This window comes from Hevea brasiliensis, chromosome 10, assembly GCF_030052815.1.
Source record: "Hevea brasiliensis isolate MT/VB/25A 57/8 chromosome 10, ASM3005281v1, whole genome shotgun sequence".
Lineage (NCBI taxonomy): Eukaryota > Viridiplantae > Streptophyta > Magnoliopsida > Malpighiales > Euphorbiaceae > Hevea > Hevea brasiliensis.
The window spans coordinates 16,192,177-16,215,068 of record NC_079502.1 but is presented as its reverse complement, the minus strand read 5'-3'; the positions used below and the strand labels follow the sequence as shown (position 1 = coordinate 16,215,068).

General features: G+C 33.8%; 2 protein-coding genes and 3 pseudogenes across 2 annotated transcripts; all 5 read right to left on the bottom strand.

Moving 5' to 3' along the window:
- Nucleotides 1-2,058: 2,058 nt before the first annotated feature.
- LOC131169335 (ribonuclease 3-like protein 3) lies at nt 2,059-2,680 on the bottom strand (annotated as a pseudogene).
- Nucleotides 2,681-3,057: 377 nt separating this feature from the next.
- On the bottom strand, nt 3,058-3,691 carry LOC131169334 (ribonuclease 3-like protein 3). Its single transcript, XM_058128552.1, has 2 exons — nt 3,479-3,691; nt 3,058-3,336 (listed from the first exon to the last, which is right to left on the bottom strand). The coding sequence occupies exons 1-2, from the start codon at nt 3,689-3,691 to the stop codon at nt 3,058-3,060; spliced, it is 492 nt and encodes a 163-aa protein (XP_057984535.1).
- Nucleotides 3,692-4,068: 377 nt separating this feature from the next.
- LOC110651047 (ribonuclease 3-like protein 3) lies at nt 4,069-4,705 on the bottom strand. The gene is made up of 2 exons (XM_058128551.1): nt 4,490-4,705; nt 4,069-4,347 (listed from the first exon to the last, which is right to left on the bottom strand). The coding sequence occupies exons 1-2, from the start codon at nt 4,703-4,705 to the stop codon at nt 4,069-4,071; spliced, it is 495 nt and encodes a 164-aa protein (XP_057984534.1).
- A 373-nt stretch (nt 4,706-5,078) lies between these two features.
- LOC110651049 (ribonuclease 3-like protein 3) lies at nt 5,079-9,053 on the bottom strand (annotated as a pseudogene).
- A 2,060-nt stretch (nt 9,054-11,113) lies between these two features.
- On the bottom strand, nt 11,114-13,189 carry LOC110652138 (ribonuclease 3-like protein 3; annotated as a pseudogene).
- Nucleotides 13,190-22,892: the final 9,703 nt, after the last annotated feature.

Sequence of the window (22,892 nt, the reverse complement as noted above, 5' to 3'; positions counted from 1 at the left end):
TTTTGGGGTTAGGAATCAAAGCCTTTCAGATATCGACAAAGAGTTGCTTGGCAATCACTTTTGCTATCACTAAATGGAGGCATTACCTTGAGCAAGGTCCTTCTTCATTAAAACCGATCATGAAAGTATCAAGCACCTTTTAGAGCAAAGACTTCACACTAACCTACAACGAAAGGTATTTCTAAACTCTTGGGTTTAGATTATAAAATTTTGTATAAAAGAGGGATAGAGAATAGAGTGGTGATGCTTTATCTAGAAGGCCACATTCTGCGTGACTCAATTATCATTGCTCATTCTCAAATCATTCCTACTTGGATGGCTAATGTCCTTAATAGCTATGTTAATGATTTTAAGGTCATGGATTTAATTACTCAACTTTCTTTGGATAGCAAGGCTCATTTGAAGTTTCATTTGAAGCAAGGGCTGTTGTATTACAACAATAGATTGTATGTGGGTTGTCATGGTAATTTGAGGAAGCAATTAATAGCATTGTATCATGACAGTGCTATGGGAGGGCACTCCGGCATTCACAATTCTTATAGTAGGCTGCAGAGACATTTTTATTGGCCTGGCATGTATATCAAGTCTTGCAATGGGTGCAACAATGTGCGTAATGTGCTAAATGTAAGGGAATGACTTCCGCTACCCACGGTTATTACACCTTTACCAACACCTTCTCAAGCATGGCAAAGACATCACTATGGATTTTATTGAGCGACTTCCTAAGTCCGGAGGTAAGGATACTGTCCTAGTGGTGGTTGATAGGTATACAAAATATGGCCATTTCATTGGATTGGCTCATCCCTTTACTGCATCTTCTGTAGCAAGGGTCTTTATAGAACACATTTATAAGCTTCATGGTGCCCTTGTCACAATTGTTTCAGATCGAGATAAAGTATTTACAAGTGTGTTTTGGAAAGAATTTTTCAAGCAGCTGGGCACTACTCTTTCTTATAGTAGTGCTTACCACCCTCAAAGTGATGGCCAAACAGAGCGTTTGAATCATTGTTTGGAAACATATTTGAGATGCATGACTCATCAAAGATCCCAAAGCCTGGTTTGATGGTTGTCACTGCAGTGGTGGTACAATTCCTCATACCATTCTGCTATAAAAATGACTCCATTTGAAGCCTTATATGGCTATTACCCTCCATCATTACCTGCTATTCCTTCTTTTGCATCACCAGTTCAGGCTATTGACCAATTTTTTCAGGAGAGGCAGCAGTTGAATGATGTTCTCAAGAGTAATTTGGAGCAAGCTAGGAATAGGATGAAATAGCAAGCTGATAAGGGTAGAGTTGAGAAAGAATTTGAGGTAGGGGATATGGTATATCTAAAGCTTCAACCTTATAGACAAACATCTGTTGCCTTAAGAAGGAATTTAAAGCTAGCTGCTAGGTATTATGGACTATTTCAAATTCTGCAGAAGGTTGGCAACGTAGCATACAAGTTACAGCTTCCTCCTAGTGCTGCTATTCACCCTGTCTTTCATGTCTCGCTTCTCAAGAGAAAACTTGGAGACAATGTTGTGCCACAATTACAGTTACCCGAAATGTTGGAGAATGAAATAATAGTGGCCCCTGAGAAGATCTTGCAAACTAGAACTATTACAAGGAATGGTCAGGCTGTAATTCAAGGACTGGTCAAATGGTTTAATCTTCCATTAGAAGATGCTACTTGGGAGGATCAGTCATTCATCCAAGCCCAATTTCCCACTTTCATACATTCTTGAGGACAAGAATGTTCTCGAGATGGGGGTATTGTCACGTACAGAAGAAGGAAGTATAAGAATAAGTGAAATGATTAATTAGTTGTGATGGTAGTTGAAACTGATGTAGCTTTCTGTTGGAGGTTGTTGGAGAAATTGTAGCAAAAGTTAGGTAGTTGTTTTTGGAGGGAAAGTGGCAATAAATAGGGCTGTGAGATATTGTAAAGATTCATTCAAACTCTCAATGAAATATTATCTTCTTCCTTACAATTCTCTTCTCTCTCTCTCTCTCTATCTTCTGATTCTCTGTTCTTTTAATTTCAACTCTGAAATAACTGTTGTTAGGGTTTCTACCTAACTTTCTTGCCCAATATTCTTCCAATGTTGTCTAATGCATCCTTGGTTGCTCTATTATGAGCAATTTCTTTCTTGAGGCCATGGGTTCCTCTTCCCACAAGCTGATCATCTATGAACATATTGAAAGCCATGCTTTCTCTCCACAAATCAACGAATTTCGCTTTCAAATGTTTCTTTTGACATACTTCATACAACTCCGTTACTGGATATATCTTGAGCGTTTCTTGACTAATTATGGGTTCCAACAAATCCTTGAACACCTAATGCCAAGATAAATATTATTGACTTTTTATTATTTCACTATTCATATTTATATAGTTGATAAAGATCTTTATTATTGTTTTTCAACAGTTTTATTCCAAACATAAAAAGTTGAGCAATGTAATTATAGAAGGACAATACCTTCCAAACTGTATCAACTGAAATATTACAATCAATGAAAACAGTCTCAATGAGTGATTCAACAATGTCTGCAAGGACATTTGGCACATCCACTAATCCATTGGAGTGCAGTGGATAATCCAAGTTTGCTTGTTAGAATTCTCGAATTTGTTTTTTATTGTTTACACATAAACACAAGTGAAAACAGGTATCATTTAACAATAACCAAACCATCATATGATTTGACCAAAGAGGTGGGGAAAAAGAATTACATGGATGATATCGATATTATTTTAATTATCGGATTTTGCCTGAATCTTTCCTATTATTTTAAAAGTGGAATCAAAATAAAATTGAAAATTGGATTAGAGTTAAAGTAATAGTGAAAACAACAACCCAATCAATTAAATTTTATTTATTATTGTTATTATTATTTTTTTTAAGCTTTTATAGGGCTAAACAAAATATGGTGTCTAAAAATGATTTTATTAGCCCGAACAATAGATAGTGTCTACAAAATTGATCACATCAAAATGAGAATTATTATTTAAGAATATCACAAGAAACAAACAAAGCCTGCAAAAATGTAAATTAACTGAATGAAGTCAAGATCATGATTCATCTGTACTGCCTTTCTTGCCCAATATTCTTCCAATGTTGTCTAATGCATCCTTGGCTGCTCTATTATGAGCAATTTCTTTCTTGAGGCCATGGGTTCCTCTTCCCACAAGCTGATCATCTATGAACATATCGAAAGCCATGCTTTCTCTCCACAAATCTACGAATTTTGCTTTCAAATGTTTCTTTTGACATACTTCATACAACTCTGTTACTGGATATATCTTGAGCGTTTCTTGACTAATTATGGGTTCCAACAAATCCTTGAACACCTAATGCCAAGATAAATATTATTGACTTTTTATTATTTCACTATTCATATTTATACAGTTGATAAAGATCTTTATTATTGTTTTTCAATAGTTTTATTCCAAACATGAAAAGTTGAGCAATGTAATTATAGAAGGACAATACCTTCCAAACTGTATCAATTGAAGAATTGCAATCAATGATAACAGCCCCAATGAGTAATTCAACAATGCCTATAAAGACCTTTGGCACATCCACTAGTCCATTGGAGTGCAGTGGATAATCCAAGTTTGCTTGTGAGAATTCTCGAATTTGTTTTTTATTTTTTACGCATAAACACAAGTGAAAACTGGTATCATTTAACAATAACCAAACCATCATATGATTTGACCAAAGAGGTGGGGAAAAAGAATTACATGGATGATATCGATATTATTTTAATTACCGAATTTTGCCTGAATCTTTCCTATTATTTTAAAAGTGGAATCAAAATAAAATTGAAAATTGGATTAGAGTTAAAGTAATAGTGAAAACAACAACCCAATCAATTAAATTTTATTTATTATTGTTATTATTATTTTTTTTAAGTTTTTATAGGGCCAAACAAAATATAGTGTCTAAAAATGATTTTATTAGCCCGAACAATAGATAGTGTCTATAAAATTGATCACATCAAAATGAGATTTATTATTTAAGAATATCACAAGAAACAACCAAAGCCTGCAAACATTTAAATTGACTGAATGAAATCAAGATCATGATTCATCTGTACTGTCTTTCTTGCCCAATATTCTTCCAATGTTTTCTAATGCATCCTTGGTTGCTCTATTATAAGCAATTTCTTTCTTGAGGTCATGGGTTACTCTTCCCACAAGCTGATCATCTATGAACATATCGAAAGCTATGCTTTCTCTCCACATGTCCATGAATTTCGCTTTCAAATGTTTCTTTTGACATACTTCATACAACTCCATTACTGGATATATCTTGAGCGTTTCTTGACTAATTATGGGTTTCAACAAATCCTTGAACACCTAATGCCAAGATAAATATTATTGCATTTTTATTATTTCACTGTTCATATTCATATAGTTGATGAAGATCTATATTATTGTTTTTCAACAGTTTTATTCCAAACATGAAAAGTTGAGCAATGCAATTGTAGAAGGACAATACCTTCCAAACTATATCAATTGAAGAGTTGCAATAAATGAAAACATCACCAATGAGTGATTCAACAATGTCTACAAGGACCTTTGGCACATCCGCTAGTGCATTGGAGTGCAGTGGATAATCCAAGTTTGCTTGTGAGAATTCTTGAATTTGTTTTTTATTTTTTACACATAAACAGAAGTGAAAACAGGTATCTTTTAACAATAACCAATCTATCATATGACTTGACCAAAGAGGTGGGGAAAATGATTACATGGATGATATCGATATTATTTTAATTAACGGATTTTGCCTGAATCTTTCCAATTATTTTAAAAGTGGAATCAAAATAAAATTGAAAATTGGATTAGAGTTAAAGTAATAGTGAAAAAAACAACCCAATCAATTAAATTTTATTTATTATTGTTATTATTTTTTTTTTAAGTTTTTATATGGCCAAACAAAATATGGTGTCTAAAAATGATTTTTTTAGCCAGAATAAAATATAGTGTCTACAAAATTGATCACATCAAAATGAGATTTATTGTTTAAGAACATCACAAAAAAACAAACAAAGCCTGCAAACATGTAAATTAACTGAATGAAATCAAGATCATGATTCATCTGTACTGTCTTTCTTGCCCAATATTCTTCCAATATTGTCTAATGCATCCTTGGCTGCTCTATTATGAGCATTTCTTTCTTGAGGCCATGGGTTCCTCTTCCCACAAGCTGATCATCTATGAACACATCGAAAGCCATGCTTTCTCTCCACAAATCCACGAATTTCACTTTCAAATGTTTCTTTTGACATACTTCATACATCTCCGTTACTAGATGTACCTTGAGCGTTTTTAGACTAATTATGGGTTCCAACAAATCATTGAACACCTAATGCCAAGAAAAATATTATTGCATTTTTATTATTTCACTGTTCATATTCATACAGTTGATGAAGATCTTTATTATTGTTTTTCAACAGTTTTATTCCAAATATGAAAAGTTGGGCAATGTAATTATAGAAGGACAATACCTTCCAAACTGTATCAATTGAAGAATTGCAATCCATGAAAACAGCCCCAAGGAGTGATTCAAGAATGTCTGCAAGGACCTTTGGCACATCCACTAGTCCATTGGAGTGCAGTGATAATCCAAGATTGCTTGTGAGAATTCTCGAATCTGTTTTTTATTTTTTACACATAAACACAAGTGAAAACAGGTATCCTTTAACAATAACCAAGCCATCATATGACTTGACTAAAGAGGTGGGGAAAAAGAATTACATGGATGATATCGATATTATTTTAATTATCGAATTTTGCCTGAATCTTTCTATCCATATTATATTCAAATTCAACTAGGCTTTGGTCGGTGATTTTGGACTATCTTATATGGGACCATGTTGAAAAGTCCAAAGTAATACTTAGGGTTGTCTAACATTGCTGGGGAGACTCCTAATTCATGAGAAATTATTAGGTGTGTCCAATGCATATGCATAACTAAGACTGAAAGGCTCATTGGGATCCACATCTCTATCCAAAGAGATTTTATCCCCCGAATCAGGGTGGTCTTTTTTTTTGAAAGAAAAAATCCTAAAAATTATGGTATCTTCATGTATTTTTATTATATATTGATGAGAATAGAATGTTGCATAATTATTTTTTATACAAAATATTTACAAAATTGTACAAAAAACTCAATATTTATATAAACTCATAAAATCTTATACAATTATATGTGACACCCCTTACCCGTCTATAGTGTAGCCGAGCAAGTTATGCCACTCAGTGTGTCGGAACACCAATTCATGTTTCAATTTCAATTAATCCCTTTTTATTCATTTATTTATAATTTTTGATAAATCTAAATTTTTTCGCAAATTTTATAGAAAATCCGGCAGAGTGCCGGCTATAAATTGGAAAACAGTTCTTCTGAACCTGTTTAAAAACACTTCCAATATAATTATAATCTCAATCTTAGTCAACCACCAACATTTTTCAACAATTTCTCAAATCAATTCAGTATCTCAAAATTCACTTTCATCTCATATCACACCCAATTCAATGAGAAATACTCATATTTATTGGTATCAGAGCCGCTCGCGTGTCCTCTTGGGCGATGGTGGGGCAAACCTCAGCGAGGATGCTGAGTCCTGAAAGGGGGGGAGAAAGGTCCCTTAGGCAAATCCCACATCGGCAAAGCACGGAGATGGTCTTGGATTTAAAAAGTAATGATATATAAAATGGGGGAACATATTGGTATCAGAGCCGCTCGCGTGTCCTCTTGGGCGATGGTGGGGCAAACCTCAGCGAGGACGCTGAGTCCTGAAAGGGGGGGAGAAAGGTCCCTTAGGCAAATCCCACATCGGCAAAGCACGGAGATGGTCTTGGGTTCAAAAATTAGTGATATATGAAATGGGGGAAAATCTAAATGTGACACCCCTTACCCGTCTACAGTGTAGCCGAGCAAGTTATGCCACTCAGTGTGTCGGAACACCAATTCATGTTTCAATTTCAATTAATCCCTTTTTATTCATTTATTTATAATTTTTGATAAATCTAAATTTTTCTGCAAATTTTATAGAAAATCCGGCAGAGTGCCAACTATAAATTGAAAAACAGTTCTTCTAAACCTGTTTAAAAACACTTCCAATATAATTATAATCTCAATCTCAGTCAACCACCAACATTTTTCAACAATTTCTCAAATCAATTCAGTATCTCAAAATTCACATTCATCTCATATCACACCCAATTCAATGAGAAATACTCATATTTATTGGTATCAGAGCCGCTCGCGTGTCCTCTTGAGCGATGGTGGGGCAAACCTCAGCGACGACGCTGAGTCCTGAAAGGGGGGGAGAAAGGTCCCTTAGGCAAATCCCACATCGGCAAAGCATGGAGATGGTCTTGGGTTCAAAAAGTAATGATATATAAAATGGGGGAAATAATCACAGGAGGCGCCTTTTGGTGGAATGGCCTGGAGAGTTGGAAGAACTTTAGGGTTAAGCGTGCTCGCTTGAGAGAAATCCTAGGATGGGTGACCTCCTAGGAAGTTCTCCATTCCACCTACGGGACAAAACCGTGAGGCTTATGGCCAAAGTAGACAATTCCTCTAGTGGTTAGAGCCCGATCGTTACAATTGGTATCAGAGCTGCTCGCGTGTCCTCTTGGGCGATGATGGGGCAAATCTCAGCGAGGACGCTGAGTCCTAAAAGGGGGGGAGAAAGGTCCCTTAGGCAAATCCCACATCGGCAAAGCACGGAGATGGTCTTGGGTTCAAAAAGTAATGATATATGAAATGGGGGAAATAATCACTAGAGGCGCCTTTTGGTGGAATGGCCTGGAGAGTTGGAAGAACTCCAGGGTTAAGCGTGCTCGCTTGAGAGAAATCTTAGGATGGGTGACCTCCTGGGAAGTTCTCCATTCTACCTACGGGATAAAACCGTGAGGCTTATGGCCAAAGTGGACAATTCCTCTAGTGGTTGGAGCCCGATCATTACAATTATTTCACCTACGGGACAAAACCGTGAGGCTTATGGCCAAAGCGGACAATTCCTCTAGTGGTTGAAGCCCGATCATTACAATTGTCCCATAAGTGGAATGGAGAACTTCCCAGGAGGTCACCCATCTTAGGATTTCTCTCAAGCGAGCACGCTTAACCCTGGAGTTCTTCCATTCCACCTATGGGACAAAACCGTGAGGCTTATGGCCAAAGCGGACAATTCCTCTAGTGGTTGGAGCCCGATCATTACAATTATATGTCTAAGGACGGATTGAGTGATCACCAATGACACCATCGATCTTATGACAAACCTAACAGGCTAGCTGTCATGGTCATTCGATATTCATACAGATTTGGGTCTTCAATTTTCAATTATTGTTTGATAATAAAAAAAAATATTATCAAAATATATTTAATAAATATATTAAAAAACATAAATCGTATTTTATTTCTCGTTTAAACAAACAACTAATAAAAACAAAAATTAATATGGATATTCACTTTATAGTTATTCATAGACAATCTTAATGATTTCTGTTTTTCTTCTGGTAGATTGTGCAATCAGGCTTTGTTTGAGTAAAAGGTGATTTTTATTTTTATTTTTTTCTTGTTTAGACGTCCAAACCTAACAAATCACAACAGTATCAAGAAAAAAATAGAAGAAAAATTCAAACAATTTTCGTTGACTTATTTGTTCCTCAAGAAGGGTTTTCTTGTGAAGCAAAAAGCGATGCAACCCGTGTTTGATGGTCACACGTGCGAGCTTTTCAGTATTAACATTGGCAGCACATAGACGGGTCAAGGCACCAGGTGGCAAATCCGAATACTTGAAGTAGTGTTCCTTGGTGAAGAGAAGGTTAAGCACAGAATCTCCGACATGTTCTAACCGCTCATAAAAAACACGCTTATCTGGAAAAGATGAATCCGTAGAAGCCTCCTCCAATAATCTCCGATTCTTGAACTTGTAACCAAGAATCTCCTCTACTCCATCGAAACTAGGCAGCGATTCCACCTGATTCGGCTCCAAGTTTAGGTGGAGTGCACTGACTTTTGGTTCTGGTTCTGGTTCTTGATGGTATGCCATAGCAGTCAATGCAAAAGGATATATATATATATATATAAAGAAAGTGGACTTTTTTGCTTTTTTTTTAATGAAATTGCTATTTAGTCCTTGTATTGTATTTTAATGAAATCAATTACTTAATCTTGTATTTCAAAAAATATGCTATTTAGTCCCTTTATTTTGCTTCCATTAAACTATTTAATCCCTCCATCAAATTTTCTGTTATTCATACTATTCACATTACTATTAAATCTCTTTATTTTAAGGAAACTAATTAATTGATTTATATATTTTGAAAAACACTTATATTTAGTCCTTCTATTTTAGTAAAACTAATTAGTTGGTTCATATATTTTGAAAAATATATTCTTAGATAAAAATAGAAATTTTGGCATATGAAAACTAAATTGATATTTTTTCTTAAATTTTCAATTTTTGGACATTATTGTTGTTTTTTCTTTATTGGGAAAATTTTTTTTTCTTGATTACTTAGAAATTTAGGAAATAATTTCCTTTATTACTTAGAAATTTAAGGAAACTAATTAACTTTTTTGTGCAGATAGTTTGTACCATTTTTTGTGTAAAGGAGAAGAAACACGGAAAGAGAGAGAAATAAAGGAGTATAAGGGAAATAAGAGTATAACTAATTAATTGATTCATATATTTTGAAAAATACTTATATTTAGTCCTTTTATTTTAGTAAAACTAATTAGTTGGTTTATATATTTTAAAAAAATATATTCTTAGATAAAAATAGAAATTTTGCTATATGAAAACTAAATTGATATTTTTTCTTAAATTTTCAATTTTTGGACATTATTTTTGTTTTTTCTTTATTGGGAAAAAAAAATTTTCTTGATTACTTAGAAATATGGGGAATAATTTCCTTTATTACTTAGAAATTTAAGAAAACTAATTAACTTTTTTGTGCAAATAGTTTGTATCATTTTTTGTGTAAAGGAGAAGAAACACGGAAAGTGAGAAATAAAGGAGTATAAGGGAAATAAGAGAAAGAGAATTAGGATAGTTTGGATATAAAAAATAATTATAGGACTAATTAATTAATGAAGTCAAATTATATGGACTAACTAATATTTTTTTTAAATATAAGGATTAACTAATCAGTTTCACTAAAATAAAGAGACTAAATAGTAGTTGGACCATTATTGACTAATAAAAAGTTGACAAAAAAACTAAATAATTTAACGAAAATAAAATATAAAAATTAAATAGTATATATTTTAAAATGTAAAGACTCAATAATTAATTTCTTAAAATACAAAAATTAAATAATAATTTATCTTTTTTTAAATGTTGTGTGAGCTGAGTAATTTGGGGTTGAGATTTTCCCGGAAAAAGGATTGTGCTTTTTACGGTCAAGTGAAAGTGGGACTACGGTTTGATGCAGGCAAATAGCAAGTGGAAGTTCACTTTTTATGAACAGACAAAAATATTTTTATAAATATTAATTAATTTTAATAATATAAATTAAAATTTTAACTATATCTTAAAATTAATTATATTTTTAATTTTGTAACTATATATCTTGTCACTTCATTTTAATCAATATAAATGAGCTACATTTTAATATAATGAGATAATTCACTAAGTTTGTAAATGATTTATCATGAATGTATTATATGAGCTCACAAATAAATCTATTTAATAAGTTGATTTGCGAGTTTTAACAAACTTAATATAAATGAGACTGAGATTGAACTTGATTCATTTATTAAACAAATTTAAAAATTAGACTCAAGCTCAACTTGTTAAGAAAATAAGCTCAATGGAGCCTTGAGCTCAAGTAATTCAGCTCATTTACATCAAGTAAACAATGTTGAGAGAAAAATATAGAGAGAAAGTCTTGGGAGAGAACATGAGGAACAAAAAATTGATCAATAGACACTCAGAAAAAGTTTTAGTAATTAGAAAATGTACACACAGTTTCATTTACAAGCACCCATACAACATAGCATGATTTTTTGAATTTGATAACATCAAAATGAGATTTACTGTTTAAGAACATCAAAAGGAAACAAACAAAGTCTACAAACATATAAATTGACAAAATGAAATCAAGATCATGATTCATCTGCACTATCTTTCTCGCTCGGTATTCTTCCAATGTTGTCTAATGCATCCTTGGTTGCTCTATTATAAGCAATTTCTTTCTTGAGGCCACAGGACCCTCTTCCCACAAACTGATCATCTATGAACACATCAAAAGCCATGCTTTCTCTCTACAAATTCACGAATTTCACTTTCAAATGTTTCTTGGGACATACTTCATACAACTCCATTACTGGATGTATCTTGAGCGTTTCTCAACTAATTATGGGTTCGAACAAATCCTTGAACACCTAAAGCCAAGATAAGTATTATTGCATTTTTATTATTTCACAGTTCATATTCGCACAGTTGTGAATATCTTTATTATTGTTTTTCAACAGTTTTATTCCAAAGATGAAAAGTTGAGCAATGTAATTATACAAGGACAATACCTTCCACACCGTATCAATTGAAGAATTGCAATAAATGAAAACAGCCCCAATGAGTGATTCAACAATGTCTGCAAGGACCTTTGGCACATCCACTGGTCCATTAGAGTGCAGTGGATAATCCAAGATTGCTTGTGACAATTCTTGAATTTTTTTTTTATTTTTACATGTAAAAACAAGTGAAAAAAGGTATCCTTTACAATAATCAAGCCATCATATGATTTGACCAAAGAGGTGGGGAAAAAGAATTACATGGATGATATCGATTTGGATAGACATATAATCCAACTTCAAGAAGTTATTATAAGTTCTAAACCCCACCACCCCCCCTCCTCCCCCAACCAAAAAAAAAAAAAAATCCATATTATTTTATTTTTCTATTTTGCCTGAATCTTTCTTATCCATATTATATTCAAATTCAACTAAGCTTTGGTCGATGATGTTGGACCAGCTTATATGGGACCACAAAGAAAAATCCAAAGTAATACTTAGGGTGGGCTAACATTCCAGAGCAGCCCCTAATTCAAGTATTCAACTAAGACTTAAAGGCTCATAAGGATCTACATCTGTATCTAATGAGATTCTATCCCCAATCAGGAGATTGTTGGTTCAATTAGGCCTTATTGGAGTAACTGTTAATATTCTATCAATTGAAATTTTTTATTATATATTAATGAAAATAAAATGTTGTATGATTATTTTTTATACAAAAATATTTTAAAAATAATAGAAAAAAACTCAGGATTTATATAAACTTATGAATTCTTATACAATTGTAAAACTAAGGACGCAGTGGGTGATCACCAATGACACCATGATCTTATGACAAACCTAACAGGCTAGCTGTCATGATCATTTGATATTCATACAGATTTTGGTCTTCAATTTTCAATTACTGTTTGATAATAAAAAAAATATTATCAAAATATATTTAATAAATATATTTCTAAATATAAATAATATTTTATTACTCATTTAATTAATATAAATAATATTTTATTACTCATTTAATTAATATAAATAATATTTTATTACTCATTTAATTAAAATTTTTTCTCAAATATTTGTTATACTATTAAACAAACAACTAATAAAAACAAAAATCAATATGAGTATTAACTGTATAGTTATTCATAGACAATCTTAATTGTCTGCTGTGTTCTTCTCAGCTGATTGTGCAATCAGGCTATTATTTGGGTAAAACGTGATTTTTATTTTTATTTTTTGCTTGCGTAGACATTCAAACTTAACAAATCACAATAGTATCGAAGAAAAAAAAGAAAAATTCAAACAATTTTCGGCGACTTAGCGATGCAACTCGTGTTTGATGGCCACACATGCGAGCTTTTCAGTATCAACGTTGGTAGCATGGAGCCGGGTCAACGCACTGGGTGGCAAATCTAGATACTTGAAGTAGTGTTTCTTGGTGAAGAGAAGGTTAAGCACAAAATGTCCGACGTGTTCTAACCACTCATAAGAAATGCGCTTATCTGGAAATGATGAATCCGTAAAAGCCTCCTCCAATAATCTCCAGTTCTTGAACTTGTAACTGAGAATCTCCTCTACTCCGTCGAGACTAGGCAGCGATTCCATTTGATTTGACTCCGAATTTAGGCGGAATGCACCAACTTCTGGTTCTAGTTCTTGATGGTATGCCATGGTAGTCAATGCAGACAGCTAAAGGCAAAAGGATATATATATATATATATATATATATATATATATATATATATATATATATATATATATATATATATAAAAGAAAGTGGACTTTCTTTTTTTTTTTAATGAAATTGCTATTTAGTCCTTTTATTATATTTTAATGAAATCAATTACTTGATCTTATATTTTGAAAAATATATTATTTAGTCCTTTTATTTTGCTTTCGTTAAACTATTTAATCACTCCATTAAATTTTTCGTTACTCATACTATTCATATTACTATTAAATCTCTCTGGGCCTGTTTGGCATTACTGTTAAAATTGCTGTTGAAAAATCACTTTTTTAAATATACTAGTTAGAGAGTGTTAAAAAATAATTAATAGTTAAATTTGATCAGTTTTAGTCATAAGAACACTAAAATAACAAAACAACTTTTTCCTAAACTATTTTTTTTAACAGCATCTAAAATAGTGCTTTTATTCAGAAAAAACACTTTAGGCTCTGAAACTCAATGCCAAATAGGGCTTCTATTTAAATGAAACTAATTAATTAATTCTTATATTTTGAAAAACACTTCTATTATTCTCTCTATTTTAGTAAAACTAATTAGTTAGATCATGTATTTTAAAAAATATATTCTTAGATAAATATAGAAATTTTGCTATGTAAAAACTAAATTGATATATTTTTTAAAATTTTCAATTTTTGTAAGGAAACTAATTAATTGATTCTTATATTTTGAAAGATACTTCTGTTTAGTCTGTCAATTTTATTAAAACTAATTAGTTGGTTCATGTATTTTGAAAAATATATTCTTAGATAAAAATAGAAATTTTGCTATGTAAAAACTAAATTGATATATTTTTTAAAAAATTTTCAATTTTTGGACATTATTTTTGTTTTTGCTTTACTGAGAAATAGTTTTCCTTAATTACTTAGAAATTTAAGAAATAATTAAATCAATTTCAAAAATCAGTTATTGTTAGCAACCAATTCGTAAATCGGTTGCAAATAAAAAAAATAAAAACAAAAACAAAAAATTGGGAGGTAATTTTTAGAGGAAAAAAATCAGTTGCAAAATCGATTGCTATTAGCAACCGATTTTAATTGATTGCAAAAATTGATTGCTGTTAGCAACCAATTTGCAAATCGGTTGCAAATAAAAAAAATTGTGTAGAAATTTTTTGGGGGAAAAATCGATTGCAAAAATCGGTTGCTGTTAGTGTCATAACCCAATTTCTGGGCCAGACCGGTACTAGGACTTGAGTCAGTATAAGGCTTCCGAAGCTCGTAATAAGCTTAACTATTTCTAGCCCAATCATAAAACCCATAAATATAGTCCAATTTCAAGAAATCAAACGAACATTGTCTTGTTATAAATTGGACTATGCAATGGGGAGTCTCAACTCACACGACTTGCAAACCAATAAAACAATAATATGGGGAGCTCAGCTCACCCTTATAATCCTCAAAGTAGATAAATAATCAAATGAGAGCTCAGCTTCCTCATCCAAAGGAATGAATATCTCATGCATCCAAACATTTCCACATAAATAAATTTACAACCCCAAAAGTTTAGTTATTACAACCTCATATAAGGATAATATACTACTAGTACATGCAGAGTTCTAAAATTTAACAAAAGATAACAACAGTAAACTAAACTTTTTTTATTTAACTTGTGAGAAAAGAAAGAAGATTATTTTCAATAAGTCCACCTATTACCTGAGAAATAATAGTTGAACAGGGGTAAGTGTTCAACTCATAGAGTAAGATAATAATTTTAAATACAATTTTTATAACTATCTAAACCTAATGCATTCTATGTATGAAATGCAACACACACATATAATTTCAAACAATTTAAATAATATTCACACAAAAGATAATTTGGAGCACTCACACACCTATATGTCATATTAACATATATATACATATGGGAGCTGATCCCCTATACAGCTCTCTTAATTCCAATACCTGCCAGCGAGGTCAACTCAAGCTGGACTTTCTCTTTATAATCCAAGTACGGGGCTAAACGGGATCAACTCAAAGCTCTACTCACCTCGACTTATCCACATATAAGGATCGGGTTCCAGCGAGTCAAGCTCCAGCCTCGACTACCCATCCTACCCATATCCATATCCACACCGCACACACCCCAACACACACACACAGTTTTAAATTACCTTAAGGCTGTATCCACAATAATTTCATCAATAAAATATGCAACACAAGAGCATGCCCAACATTATATATATATATATATGTGTGTGTGTGTGTGTGTGTGTGTGTGTGTGTGTATTTATTTATTTATAAGTGAATACACGAGGATGCCTTGAATAAATAATAATACTGAAATTATAAATAAAATCAATATCTACTCATAGATCAATCAGAGATCACTGAGGCGGCTGGGCGAAGGAGGAGGGTGACTCCTTTCACCTAAATAATTATATTAATGAACTTATCAATATTAAAACAAAACAAAAAGTTAAAAGAGTCAAAGATATCCTAAGTTTATGCTAGAAATCTCATAGATTTTTCCCTGTACCTAGAACCTATCCAATCTGCTATGCAACTCAAACAACACTTTCAAATCCAATGACCTTAGGCCCACATCACAACAATATCATACTGTCCCTCTTAGGCCCGCCAAACCAGTCAAAACTCATATAACTACACAATTCAGCTATTAAGCTTAAAATTAAAATTTTGCCAAAACTATCCAAACTAACCTCAAAAATTCTATAATCATGCCCCGCAGTCCTTAGCGATGCTATTATATTATTGCAAAAGGAATTATAATTTTTTGGCTACCCACAAAAAATTTATGAATTTTTATTTTAAACCTAACATTAGGCAAAAAGGGTATTCTACAGTTCGGGTTTATTTACACCAATTTTGGCATCTAAAACGCATCCGTGGCATCTGAAAATGGTGAGAAACACTGTAATATTAACCCACTTTTGAAGTGGGTCCGGCAGCCCGCCTATCCGGCCTGAAAATACAGTCCCATCGCCGGTGGAATTTTATCGAAATGAGAATACTACACGAAGCCCACAATATCAGGAGTTAGAATATAATTTTTATTTAATTAAATAGACTCATTTAAGACACAAACAATTACTGGCAAGATTATGGGACTCACTAAATTTTTGGTGTTAGAAAATTTTCAAATTGGCGTCGTTGCGAGGCTCTGGACGAGTGGAGCGTGCTGGTTGTCTCAGAATCTTAGTGGGGTTCACGATTTGAGAGAAATCTAGCTCAAAAGTCGAAATGGGTTAAAACTTTCTGGGCTTGATTCGCACGAACTGCCCGATAAAAATTGATAAAATTAGCGTATATGGAAAACTCTCAAGAAGTAGAACATAAAGGGAACTAAACCTAGTCTGATTTGTGGCCTGATTGACCGAAATTGGCCAAGGAAGATGGAATGGTGCATGAGGAAGGGAGAGACTTTGGGTGTAACACCCTAATTTTTTAAATAATTATTTTATATGTAACTATATGATTTTTTACTGTTTTGGAGGGCCCAGGAGGGGCCATATGATATTGATGAGATGTTGTGGGAATTTGAGATTTAGAAGTGTTATTTGGATCTTTTTGCAGGTTGGGTAGGTCGTAGGTATAGTAGAAATTCTATTGAATTTTCGACAAAACTTAGGATTATCCCTTGATTCTTTAAAATTTTGTTTGAAGTAAATATTGATAAAATTTTTTATATAATGTTTAGGTGAGCCAAGTCAGCCTTCCTCCTCCGTTCAGCTGCCGCAGTGACTTTCTGTTAATTTGTGAGTAGATATTGATTTTATTTATAATTTTAATATTATTATATTTAAAGCATGTTCATTCATCACTTATACATATATGTATGCAGTAAATATTAGGCATGTTTAATATTGCATTTGTTCTTGATGATATTGCTGTGATTATTGTCTTATGGCAATCTAGAGCTGTGTGTGTGAGTGGCTGTCTATCTGGTGTATATATGGATATGGGTAGGACGGGTAGATGCGACCGGAGCTTGACTTGCTGGGACCCAATCCTTATTATCGATAAGTCGGGGTAGGCATGGCTTTGAGTTGATCTCGCTAACCCTCACTTTTGGATATTAAGAGAAAGTCCGGCTTTGAATTGATCTCACTGGCAGAGGTTGGAGCTAAGAGAGTTGTATAGGGGATCAGCTACTATATATATATATGTATGACTGTGGATGTGACACACAGGTGTGTGAGTGCTCCAGATTGCCTTTGATATGATTATAACTTGCTTTGTTTAAAATATGTGAAGATGATACATTTAACTCTTATGATGCACTAGACATAGATAGTTATAGAAATTGTAAGTAAAATCAATATCTTACTCTATGATTTGAATGCTCGCTCCTGTTCACCCTATATTTTCAGGTTACAGGAGAGCTTATTCTTGTATTTAACCTACTTCCTACCTCGCAGGTCTACTAGCTGTTATTTCCATATCTTGTATTGTTAAATTTGAAATCTAGATCTCCACATATGTAGAATCATTTTATTTAGCTTGGGATTGTAAGATTAATTATTTTAGGGTTGTAAACTTATTAATCTATATATGTGTAAATGTGTGCATGGATGACCTATTGGATGAGAGAGTTAGACTCCTATTTGATTTTATATTGATTTATGGATGATTGTAAGGGTGAGCTGAGCTCCCCAAATGGTTTTATTTTGAGATTACAGGTCGAGTGAGTTAAGAACTCCCCGTTGAATGGTCCATATTATGGTCGGACTCTGTTCAGTTGAATTCTTGAAATTGGGCTCAAAATATGGGCTTCATGAATGGGTTAGAGATTAATTAGGCTTACTACGGGCTTTGAGGGCCTTATGCTGACCTCCGTCCTAGTGTCGGTCTGGCCTGTGAGATCGAGTTGTGACAATATTGGTATCAGAGCTTAGGCTCCAGATTCATGGGAAGTGCATGTCTAGGGATTTAAAAATGGGTCTTGTTAGGAGGCCACATGCGGAGTATAGGTTCTTGTTTCGTCTTCTTCTGTAATTCTTCTTCTGTAATTCCTTATTTCTAGATTCTGTGTTATTTTTTAGGTAATATAAGAGTGGTTTAGTTAGTGTCTTGGGTTTTATGAAGTATGTAGAGATATGAAATAGAGTTAGCAGACGTGTTGAGGTCTACCATCGGGTTGCATGCTCTAAGAGATGTTGTGTTTCTCCTAGTATAGGGCTAAGTGGCGTACCTATCTAGTATAAGGAACGAGAACATAAAGTTGAGTTGTGGTCATATAGTTGCCCTAGATAGGGGTGAGGGTACTGCTGCTAGCAATCATCAGTGGATAACCCTGTCAGAGTAACTTTATGGTGCTAGTGGGTTCAAGAGAAATAAGAGATTAGGAAACCTAGTCTGTTGGGATGTACTATAATAACTGTGTAATGTTCTCGATATTTGTGCTGTAAGCTGTAGATTACAGTTCTTACATGAGATTATTATGTAAAGCTGCGTGCTTCCCCGCGATGTTCCATGATGAGAGTATTTGCAGGTAACCTTTGGTTTGGTATAGATATGCCATAACATAGTTTTATATCTGTAGAGGAGTTGGAAACTCCAAGTTAGGGGTTTAAAACCATTGAATTAGAATATTAAAGGTCACAGTTAAGTGATAACTAAAGTCAGTGACTCAGTTATCCTAACTTGAGTGCATAATTATAGCATAAGTGGCACGAGACTAGAGGTTTTTAGCATGGTTGTAGTGTAATGATGGCACCTACTTAGTGGGATCATCTAGTCTCCAATATGGGGTCTTGGACATTTTGGCATTACAAGAGACGTTTGCCCTAAAGCTTAGTGAGAATAATATATCCCTCGTGTGTCAGCAAGATACAAAGTACAACCTTACTCCCTAGAGAAGACCAGAGGCTAGGAATAAATTTCATAGCCTGTGGAATGATAATTTAAAGAGTTATGGTTTGATGAGAGGGTAAATGATCTAACATGATTTTGGCAAGGTAGCAGATGCAGTACCCCTGTTGTAGTCAGTTATGATGTAGGGTTTGATCATATGTCTTCTTAAGAAAAATAGAAGAGTACCATTGATATAATGATCTGTGGAATAATTTCCTAAATAGGACTGTAGTGTAATAGAAAATAGTTAACTCAAGTACCCCCCCTTAGGGAGAGTACAATTTTCATTATACGGATTATAAGGGATCAAATCAAAATGGATGCAGAGCTTTGGAGTAGTAAGGGAAAAAAGAGATTCTATAGATTCCCTCCTTGAAGTATTATAGGGTAGTTTGTAGTTAAGCAGAGGAAAGGACAATGACTACAAGTCAGCGAAAATAAGTCATAAAATATCAGTAAATAAAAAGAAATATAGAAATAAAAATTTGAATAGTTAGTTTCAGATGTAACAGGAGAGAAATTCGAATGGCAGTGGAAGTGCTAATCAAAGTGGTTGAAAGACCAATTCTAAATAGTACAAAGGTGAAGATGACCTAGTAGAGATACTAAAAAGTATAGTTATCTAGCATAGCTGTCAGGTCAAGAAGAAGCATGGAGCTAAGGAACAAAGTAATCAAGGTTGTATTTTAGGTAAGATTAAAGAGATGAATTAAAGAGCAAATCAAGAATATGACAAGATTAGGAAGATCAAAGTGAGATATAAAGTACATAAAGTGCCATCTTAGGCAAGGTAAATAGGATGAACAGAAAAGCAATATTAGAAATCCCAGGACGAAATTACATGAGTGAGAATAGTTGTCAAGATATAGGATCTAGAAGTGTAGGACTTAGAACAGGTCATAGTTCTGGCAGTGTCAAGAGCCAAAACATGGAGTTCAGAGTTGTAGGATACGGATTGCAGAATATGGATCAAACTCTCTCTATTCTTGTTCCCAAGATGAAGTAGGTAGCACTGGGATAAGATCCAATTAAACTTCTAACAGTCTGAGGAAAGTTAGATGAGGAATGTAACCAGAGCAAGCAAAGGTTATAGGATGTGCAATGGTGTCTTGAACTGTCCTATTAGGCAAAGGAGTGAATTAATAAGTGGTAAGTTAAATAAAAGTAAACCTAATGGTTCAAATAGGCATGACGAACAAAAAGGATGGTGGAAAATGGCACATAGGCTTAGGTCCTAAGTAGAAGTGGTGAGATAGCAGTTATGGGGTCTGCGATCAAGGGTTAGGTGAGCATTTTCAATATGACCAATAGGATCACTTTATAAGGAAACATGAATAGAAAAAAGTGACAGAACGACAATAGGAGATAGAGCAGAAAGAGATATGCATGAGTGGTAGTCACAAGTCTCTGAGAAGTACAAGGATAAGAGTTATGGCAGTAAGTATGATTAGGATCAATTCTGGAAGAGTCTATTAGTGAGAGGTATCTTCTAGAATATGATAAGATGTAGGGATGTAAAAGAACAAGGGTAGGCATAAAAGGTAAAAGTAAAGATAGTAAATCTTAAGATGATATGTCAGACAAATTAGTGGTACAACAGAAGGATTGTTGCAACTGATATCTTATAGAAAGAGATGATGAAATTTCAAGAAGAAGACTAAGAGACATGGGTTGAACATTATCTACAGATAACAGTGTGCTGATGACTGTAGGAGGAGATTTCTCTTTCTCTTCAAGTTTAGCTCGTGCTTTTGGCTCTAGAAGACTACATAAGCAAAGGAAATTATGTTGAGGTGACCTAGTATTTAAGAATTTGATAGGCACTAGTTTATACACTATTTCTCGAGAAGAAAATGATGGTAAGTGCATACCTAAGGTCAAGGATGAAAGGACAAGTACGGTAGTGACCGAAGATAAATCGAGTTAGTTACTAGGGCTTGCAACCCTTCTAAACTACAAGTTAGAGGAACTACTATTAGTAGATGAGTTTCAATGGATGAAATTATTGCTAATGGGTAGATTTAAGGCTAAAGTCTAAAAAGCTATAGGCAATAAATGTGGCTAGATCAAGAAGAATGAATATATACAGTATCTTATCTAGGATTGTGGTCTCACTGCTATGATAGTTTAGTTGAAACTTATAGGTTCAAAGATACCTATCTAACTATGAAGGGCAATTCCTTACAATGGATAGTAGGGGATGATAATGTTTTGATGATAATGTTAGGAAGGAGGAACAGGAAGAATCATCCATGGTGAATGGCCAGTGTTTCATAAAATAAGTAGTAGGTTAGTACTATAGTATGATACTATATGGTGGATGTGCTGGTGAAAACCAATCATAGAGTTAAGATTAAGAAATAATAAAAAGGTGTATTTCTATATTCCTCGAGTGAAAGAGTTTAGCTTTGATGGTGACAGAGTGTAACTCCATACAACTTAGTGTCAACCATTAGTGCTAGAAAGATGTTAAAGTGTGGATGTTAGGGATATTTAGCACTAGTGAGGGACACATTTGTTAAAGGTACTGATGTGGAGAATGTACCTGTTGTCAAAGAATTTGTAAATGTGTTTCCTGAGGAGTTTCCAGGATTGCCACCAGATAGGGAAATTGAGTTCTGCATAGATATTGTGCCAAGTAAAAATCCCATTTCTATGCCATCTTACAAGATGACACCACCAAAGCTAAAGGAACTGAAGGAGCAACTACAAGAGTTATTGGATATGGGTTTCATCAGGCTAAGCACTTCACTTTAGGGTGCTTCTGTTCTGTTTGTGAGGAAGAAGGATGGAACTTTGAGGTTGTGTATTGATTATAGATATTTGAACAAAGTGATTGTTAAGAACAAATATCCACTTCCTCGGATTGATGGCCGATTTGATCAGCTACAATGTGCAAGGTACTTTTCAAAAATAGACTTACGGTCAGGTTATCACCTACTGAGGATCAAAAGTGAGGATGTGCCAAAGATAGCATTCAGGACTAGGTATGGTCATTATGAGTTTCTAGTGATGTCTTTTGGACTCACTAATGCACCAGCGGCCTTTATGGACTTAATAAACAGACCATTTAGGTCGTTCCTGGATTGCTTTGTCATTGTATTCATAGATGACATTTTGGTGTATTCTCGAATTGAGGAAGAGCAAGTATAGCATCTGAGGATTATGTTACAGACATTGAAGGAGCATTAGCTATATGCAAAATTTTCAAAATGTGAGTTATGGCTAGAGAGCTTCTCATTCTTGGAACATGTGGTCTTTAGTAAAGGCATTCAAGTGGAACCTAAGAAAATTAAAGCAGTAACTAATTGGCTTAGGCTTACTATAGTCACTAAGGTGTGAAGTTTTCTAGGCCTAGCAGGTTACTACAGGCATTTTGTGCAAAATTTCTCTAGAATAATAGCTCCTCTAATACGATTGACTCGAAAGAATGTCCCGTTCTTTTGGTCAGATGAATGTGAGGAAAACTTCTAGAAGCTTAAAGACTGTTTAACTACAGCTCCTGTGTTGACTTTGCTGGTGAGTGGAGAAGGGTATAAGTGTACTGTGATGCTTTTAGAGTTGGGTTGGGGTGTGTCTTGATGTAGCATAGTAAAGTAGTGGCCTATGCTTCAAGGAAGTTAAAGAAGCACGAGCAGAACTACCCCACTCATGGTATGGAAATGGAGGCTGTAGTCTTTGTACTAAAAATCTAGAGGCATTACCTGTGAAATGTGAGAAATATACTCTGACTATAAAAGGTTAATGTCTATTTTTTAATAGAGGGATTTAAATTTGAGGCAGAGGAAATAGATAGAGTTCTACACAACT

Bases quoted from the DNA above. Each gene is read 5' to 3' on its own strand.
- LOC110651047 (XM_058128551.1), bottom strand. From the start codon at position 4,705: ATGATAGATTGGTTATTGTTAAAAGATACCTGTTTTCACTTCTGTTTA. The intron at 4,348-4,489 runs GTATTGTCCTTC...TCTTGGCATTAG, and splicing joins CAATTGATATAGTTTGGAAG to GTGTTCAAGGATTTGTTGAA.
- LOC131169334 (XM_058128552.1), bottom strand. From the start codon at position 3,691: ATGGTTTGGTTATTGTTAAATGATACCAGTTTTCACTTGTGTTTATGC. The intron at 3,337-3,478 runs GTATTGTCCTTC...TCTTGGCATTAG, and splicing joins CAATTGATACAGTTTGGAAG to GTGTTCAAGGATTTGTTGGA.